General features: G+C 58.6%; 1 protein-coding gene across 1 annotated transcript; it reads left to right on the forward strand.

The window, feature by feature from the left end:
• The first annotated feature begins 407 nt into the window (after positions 1-407).
• FGF11 (fibroblast growth factor 11) lies at positions 408-7,355 on the forward strand. The gene is made up of 5 exons (XM_027130889.1): positions 408-2,277; positions 3,928-4,038; positions 4,568-4,671; positions 5,287-5,485; positions 5,753-7,355. The coding sequence occupies exons 1-5, from the start codon at positions 2,085-2,087 to the stop codon at positions 5,929-5,931; spliced, it is 786 nt and encodes a 261-aa protein (XP_026986690.1). The 5' UTR covers positions 408-2,084; the 3' UTR covers positions 5,932-7,355.
• Positions 7,356-7,437: the final 82 nt, after the last annotated feature.

Consider the following 7,437-nt stretch of genomic DNA (forward strand, 5'->3'; position numbering starts at 1 on the left):
CAGCGGGATGTGGAGGGGACTGCTCTCCCCTCACCTGGGAGACAGGCTGCTGAGCGATTTGGGCCTGAAGAGCCCGTTCTAGAAGGCCTCCTCGCCGGTTCCTCCGCGTCCTCCTACCCTCCTCCCGCCCCATCCCTGGCACAGGTCGTTCCATTCTGGCCTCTCCACTTTCCAAATCTGTGGCCAGCACCCCTCCCACTCCGGTGCAGCGTCTGGCATCCATCTCCCGCCAGTTCTTATGGTCTTTTCTCTTAGGAGTCAATAGGGATGGAGGTAATATATTTGCTGAAAAAACGTGTAAAGGAGAAAGGTATGGAGACCAGGGACTGACAGTTTGTCTCACACAAAAGCAGAGACATTAAGGAGGCCGGATTTCACCCCAGGCTAGACTTCACCACCACCGCTATCTCTTCAGTTATCCCCCCCCCCCCACCTTCCTCATCCAGTTCTGTCCTCCATCCCGGGCAATAGGGTCCCTTTCTCCATTCTCGGGGTATCCGCCATTCCATCTATCTAAGCCCAACCTCTCCCCCCATCCAGAGTTCCATTCAGTGGAGTCGCCTCCTTGTCCCTCCTCCTCTGAACCCCGAGACATGCGGCCTTGCCTCGGCTCCGCCTGTCTCTAAGACCTTCGCCACTCCCTGCCTCCAAGGAACCCCGGGGTTCCGCCCGCCCAGCTTCACCCCCGCCACTCTTTCCCGGCGTCTCCGCCCCCTGCCCCGCCCCCGGGCCGGCTCTCGGAGGAGAGGGGAGCCGCTGTCGCCGCCGCCGCCTCAGCTTCCCACAGCCGCTACCGCTGCCTCCGCTGCCGCCTCTCCGCTTGGCCCAGCCGCCAGGCCCACAGCTCACTTCGCCAGACCAGGGCGCTCTGCGGAGACACCCTCAATCCTTCCTGGGGTCCGGGACGCCTAGCCGGGCGTGGGGGGAAGCTCCGCTTGCGGGGTACAGGGTGGGAGGAGCCTGGAACCGGAGCCAGCGCCAGCCGACCCCGGATCGACAAGACAGGACAGGTTGAGGGGCGTCGGGGAAGGAAGAGGGGGTGCTATAGGCAGTCCCGGGGAGGACAAGGAAGCCCTGTCGCAGAAAGCTCTGATGCGCTCTGACTTACAGCGGGTCTGTTCACATTTGGGGACCCGTGACAACGTGGGTGCACTCCTCTCTCGGGGGGCTGGTTGGATTGGAGGGCGTGGGATCTAAACAGCACCAGCTGTCCCCGAGGAAATTAGGGGCTGCCAGAAAAAAAAAGCCAAAAACCTATGCTCCTTATTCCGAGGTGACAGAGGGCCCTCCAGACAACCACCTGGTGTAACCACTAGGAAGGGCGGATTTGGAGGTGACTTCAAAAGGAGTGGATGGTAACAAGGTGAGGAAGGGGGCTCAGCAGCTGGAACGCTGTGCCACTAGAATTGGGGGTGACTTGGTAAAAAGCAGTATCGTCCAGAGACAGGGTCTGGGAACCTCTTCTTGCTGATTGGCGACAGTCTGGATATTTCAAGGCATAGTTTTTTTGGGATTTCAGTGAAAAAAAGTGGGGGATTCTTCAATTAGAGGGTGGCAAAAGCAAAGACACCAAGGTTGGGTTCTTCCTAGACACTGGCAACACCCCAGCAGGGGTGGGGTGAGCTAATATCCCCAAAGCTAAGGACCCCACACCCTTAAAATTACAAGAGTGGCTTTGGCAGGAGTGCAGGTCCCGGAAATAGGGTGGAAAGGTGCCTGGGGATATTGGAACCACATCCTGGAAAATTTGAGGGTCTTGGCTTTGGGATAGTGTTAGTGGGGGACAGGGACACTGGAGATCAGAGAAGGGGGAGTTTTCTGCGGGGGGCAAAGGTCGAGGGTGGGGTCAACTGAGAGGTACATAGGCTGCTGGGTCTGGCGAAGCTAGCACGAGGCCCAAGGGTGGGAGCTGGTGCCTGGGGTGGGGGTCGTCTAGGGCTTATCCTCAGGTCCCGTGGGTGAGGCGGCGAGTCGGACCGGAGAGTCAACAGCATGTCCTGGTGAGCTAGCGGGCTTCTCCGGGGGGGGGGGGGCAGCGCGCTCCGGGAGCCTGCCGGTTTTGGGGTGTCTCCTCCCGGGGCGCCATGGCGGCACTGGCCAGCAGCCTGATCCGGCAGAAGCGGGAGGTCCACGAGCCCGGGGGCAGCCGGCCCGTGTCGGCGCAGCGGCGCGTGTGTCCCCGCGGCACCAAGTCCCTTTGCCAGAAGCAGCTCCTCATCCTGCTGTCCAAGGTGCGACTGTGCGGGGGGCGGCCCGCGCGGCCGGACCGCTGCCCGGGTGAGTGGCTGGGGCGGGGTCTCCGGGCCGGGGGTCTCTCTGCCTGGGAGGTTGAGGCCAGGGACTCGGAAGAGCGGGGCCCGACTGACGGGGGCTCCCCGAAAGTGAAAGGGGGTGGGCCTGGACCACAAACTCTCGGCCAGACGATGCCTCAGTTTCCCTTCTCTCTCGCCCATAACCCCGAGTCTCCTTGCTTTCGAGGGCAAGGGGGAGGCTTGAGGGGCTAAGCCTGGTGCCCCGAAGCCTGGCAGCTCCCGCTCGGCCCCCCTCCCAACACAGGAGTCCCCACCCCCACCATCCTCTGCCTACGTGCCGTCTCTCGCGATTCTTTCAATGCCGAGTGGAGGGGCCTGGGGGTTCCGGACGCCTGGGTCACCCCGAGGGTTTCTGCGGCTCCGGCAGCCCCGCCCCCGCCTCGGTTCTCCCGCTCCTCCGAGCCTTGGATCCGTTCCTCCTCGCCGAGCTTGCCTGGCTCGGTACCAATCTGCCCAGCTCTCCCCCGGGTGTCCTTGCAGCTACCTCGCCAGTCCGCCCCTCTGTGCGCCCTCCTCCCGTGACCTGCACTTCAAGAAGAGAGCTGGGCACTCCCCCATGACCGCCTACGCGACTCAGAAATCGGGTCCCACGGGCTCAGGGGACCCTCTGCCGCGAGGAACTCAGACACACTAAACGGCTGGATACCCGCACGGAGACTGGGGGTCGTACCATCTACGAGGGGGTACCGGGAACTCGGCCGCAAGCGCCGGGGGAGGAGAGTTGTGAGGGTTAGCGTGTGGTCCCCGTCCAGGTGCGACAGGCGGGAAGTCCCTCTGGCCTCGCTCCTGTCCTCTCTCAGCTCCCCTAGGGGGAGACCCCACCCCACCCCCCGCTGGCGTCCTCCTCCCCCCGCCGCCGGCCCTCCGCAGTGGTACGGTCCGCAGCCCACCCTTTGAGTGGGACCCAGCCCCCACGTGAGTCAGCCTGCCTCACCAGCTCCCTGGCCCCCTCCCCCATTTCCTTGGTTTGGTACCGAATATCCCCCATCCCAGGCGGGTTACCTGGCTGAAGGGGAGAGGCTGAGCCTCAGGGAGGGCGGGGACCCCGCGAGCCAGCAGACTGACAGACAGACAGACAGACAGATGGGTCAGTGTCAGACAGGCCGGCGCTGGGCCAAGGCGAGGCCCGCGCGAAGCGAGAGGCAGCCGCAGCAGCAGGTGCTGAGTCAGCGTCAGGCCCAGTCCCACCCCCACTCCTGAGGGGGCGCCCCTACCCTGGGGTCACCTTAATGCCCCCCACATTCGCAAACACACTGCCCCTTCAGCAGCTCTGCCTGTCTCCCTTTGTCCTCTGCGTTTCCATGTATCTCTCCCCTTCCTCTTCCTTCTTCTCCCCTCCCCCCATTCTGGTTGAGCTGTAGAGTAGGAATTAAATACATTTCAATCAATTAAACTGAAAGCTGGTTAGAGGAAGCAGAAGGGACCCACACCCCAGCTTCCTCTGGAGTCAAAGAGAGGTGGGAGAGAGCTTGCTTAGAGGGTCAGGGAGTTGGGGCCCTGGGACCCTCTTCCTTCCCTCCATCCTCCTTTCTTTCTCTCCTCTGATCCCGCCAAGTGTAGCAATGTTTCTGGGAACAGAGATGTCATGTTCCAAGATGAATGTCTCTCTCTCCAGAGCCTCAGCTCAAAGGCATCGTCACCAAACTGTTCTGCCGCCAGGGTTTCTACCTCCAGGCGAATCCCGATGGGAGCATCCAGGGCACCCCAGAGGACACCAGCTCTTTCAGTGAGAGGGGAAGCCAGCTGCTGGGTGGGAAGGGGGAGCGCAGGCATAGGAGATGACAGTCCTATTGTGGCTTCAGGTTCTGTTGTTTTCAGTCTGGCTTTTTTTTTTTAGATGTTGGGGGTAGGAGTTTATTAATTAATTAATTTATTTTTGCTGTGTTGGGTCTTGGTTTCTGTGCGAGGGCTTTCTCTAGTTGTGTCGAGCGGGAGCCACTCTTCATCGCTGTGCGCGGTCCTCTCACTATCGCGGCCTCTCTTGTTGCGGAGCACAGGCTTCAGACGCGCAGGCTCAGTAGTTGTGGCTTACGGGCCTAGTTGCTCTGCGGCATGTGGGATCCTCCCAGACCAGGGCTCGAACCCATGTCCCCTGCATTAGCAGGCAGATTCTCAACCACTGCGCCACCAGGGAAGCCCCAGTCTGGCTTTTTGACCCCGCAAAGGAAGAAGTAGAACTGGGACCAGAATTGAGGGGGGGGCTCGGATGGGGATTGGAGGCTTGGGGTACTGATACCCCTTCTCTCCACCCCCAGCCCACTTCAACCTGATCCCTGTGGGGCTCCGTGTAGTCACCATCCAGAGTGCCAAGCTGGGTCACTACGTGGCCATGAACGCTGAGGGGCTGCTCTACAGCTCGGTGAGACAAGGGGGCAGAGTGGCGTGGAGTCAGGGGACTCCCCTAGCTACAGCCTTCCCAACTACAGATATTTTGCAGCTCAGGGCTTCCTCTCCCTCCAGCTCTTGCCTGTCCTCACTGCCCGCTCCCAAGCACCTCCTCTAGCGTCCCTCCAATCCCTTCTCCTCGAATAGCCTCCTAAATACCCCCAGGCTCTTTGAATGTCCAACTCTTTCAACCTTTTAGGACCCGTGTGTCTTCTCCAACCTCCTCTAGACCTCATTATTACTCACTTCCCCAGAGTCATTCAGGATGCTGGGGAAGGATTCAGGAACTCCTCCAAACAGAAATTCCCTCCAGGTGCCCTGGATGGTGAGAGGGTGGGAGTAGAGCAGAGAGAAGTTATCTTCTTATCCCAGGCCCCCAGAAGTCTAGGTCCCGGCCCTCGGGGGGCCACCAGACTCTTCCTCATCCTCCCTTTCTCCCAGTTCCTGCGTGGACTCAGAAGTTGGCTCTCCCAGTCTCAAACGTATGGATTATATCCTGCCTTGTTCTTCCCAGGGCTCCCTTCTGTTCAGTGATGTGTCTTTTTGTCTTTCTGTGTGTGTGTGCCTTTCTGGGCCTTTGTCTCCTCAGCCACATTTCACAGCTGAGTGTCGCTTTAAGGAGTGCGTCTTTGAGAATTACTATGTCCTGTACGCCTCTGCTCTCTATCGCCAGCGTCGTTCTGGCCGGGCCTGGTACCTGGGCCTGGACAAGGAGGGCCGAGTCATGAAGGGAAATCGAGTCAAGAAGACCAAGGCAGCCGCCCACTTTGTGCCCAAGCTCCTGGAGGGTGAGTATGGACCCCCAGGGAAGAGGTGGACCACATGGGACGGTATTGACCTAGACATGGACATTTAGTGACACACAGCTAAGGGGCTATAAGTGTTTTAAGAGGACACATGCTATGACAGGTCAAGCCAGGAAGGCTTTGGCCTTTGGAGGTTTGGGAAGCTCTCCTTCTGTGGGTTCCCAGAGGAGGAGTGTAGGGGAAGGGAGCCCTTTCAGAGCTCTCTTGGTGCCTAACTCTCCTTCCTGCTCCTCTCTCTCCCCTTCACAGTGGCTGTGTACCGGGAGCCTTCTCTCCACAGTGTCCCTGAGACCTCCCCTTCCAGTCCCCCTGCCCCCTGCCGTGTAGTCCCCGGACTGGAGGCTTCCTGCTCTAGCCATCACCACAGCCTGTCTCCCAGCCCTGCTTCTGGCCCTGCTCTCACCCCTGCTGCCACACTCATGCCCTGAGCAGCCATGTCCCACCAGGTGCTCTACCCTGAGGGAGCCTAGGGGCCGGCCATGACTTCCGGGGCTGCTGAGACCCTTAGATCCTTAGGGCCCGGGAAAGGGGTCAGAGAGGGGGATGTCTGAAAATGGTCCTGGCTGATCACTTCTTTCCTTCCACACTCACACCCTCCAAAGCCTTTTCCCGAGATGGTGCGGGGGGGTTCCAAAACTGACAAAACCAGGGCATAAATCTTCCCCACCCCGGGCTCAGCCAGTTCCTGGAGCCCTTTGCCCTTTTCATGGCCACCAAGCCATAGACTTATAGGTCCACTGCAGCTCAGGATTAGTTTCCTTCTTTCGCTACTCCACCTTTTGCCTTGTTCCAGACAGGCTCTGGAACACCAGGCACCCCAGCCAGGGCCATTTCTGCACCCAGGGTCTGTGCTGGAACACAGGCATGCTGCCAGGCTCTGTTCTGGATCCATCAGGCTTCTGTCCTTCACCCAGATGGACCCCTGGTTTCCAATTAGAGAGAGGCTGGATTTGGGCCCTGTCCAGCTGTTGGTCTTGGCCTGAATTGGGCCAGTCTCAGATCACCACAGGTTTAACTTTCTTACCCCAGAGACACCCAATTCTAGAGCGTGGTGTTCTAGACACATACAGAGCCATACTTCCTTCTGAATCTCAGCTCTAGGACATAGACCACGACTCTCAGCCCTTCCCTGTAGGATGGAACTAGAGCCTATATAGGCATGTTATTGCTCTAGAGTAAGAGTTCTAGACCCACGCTTCCACCTTCTCTAGTGATACCTGTTAAGCAGGAGCTCTGGAAAGGACCCAGCTATGATTCACAAAGAACTAAGTCCAGAACTTCTTGTTTTCCCTAGACAATTTTCCAAAAATCTTATTCTTCCGATAGAATGCTAACCTTATTTTTTACGTGCAGTTTTTAGCTCCTGCAACTCAGCTGGGGTCCTGCCAGGGAACAGAGGCTGAGGAAGGGCAGAGGAGTTTTGGAAGGAATCCCTGGCTCATAGAAGGGCAGCTAGGATGGGAAAGTGGCCAGAACCATGGCATGACTGGACCTGTGCCTGGGTTGGGGGGACATGAACACTTAGCTACCTCAGCAGGAATTCCTTCCAGGTCCCCTTTAAAGCTGAGGTCTTTAGGGTAATGGGTCTAGAATAAAAAAGACAAATGGGACATAGCTTTGAACCCCTTCAAATGAGGAGACACCAATTCAGCAATAAGTCCCACCCTTCTCCCCTACAGGTCAGGCCAAGGAGGGTGAGGGCCTCTTGGTCTCTAGACCTCATACACCCCTCCAGCTTCTAACTGAATAGAACTTGCTTTACCTCAGCTGGGTGTTAGGTACCCAAAAAGGCTCTGCTCCCAGGGGACCAGTCTCCACTCCATGCTTTCTCAATTAAAGACGATTTATACAATTGAAGTGTTGTCTGCCATCTGTGGGTAGCAGGCTTTGGCAATCGCTCGGGGAGGGATCAAGTCCCAGGGGCGGGGCGGGTA

Source organism: Aethalodelphis obliquidens, unplaced genomic scaffold (genome assembly GCF_003676395.1).
Source record: "Aethalodelphis obliquidens isolate GAN/ISIS:26980383/991018 unplaced genomic scaffold, ASM367639v1 scaffold38, whole genome shotgun sequence".
Taxonomy (NCBI): Eukaryota; Metazoa; Chordata; class Mammalia; order Artiodactyla; family Delphinidae; genus Aethalodelphis; species Aethalodelphis obliquidens.

Coding starts and splice junctions, on each gene's coding strand:
- FGF11 (XM_027130889.1), top strand. CDS start 2,085: ATGGCGGCACTGGCCAGCAGCCTGATCCGGCAGAAGCGGGAGGTCCAC. Junction 2,278..3,927: donor GCGGCCGGACCGCTGCCCGG/GTGAGTGGCTGG, acceptor CTCTCTCTCCAG/AGCCTCAGCTCAAAGGCATC. Junction 4,672..5,286: donor AGGGGCTGCTCTACAGCTCG/GTGAGACAAGGG, acceptor TTGTCTCCTCAG/CCACATTTCACAGCTGAGTG.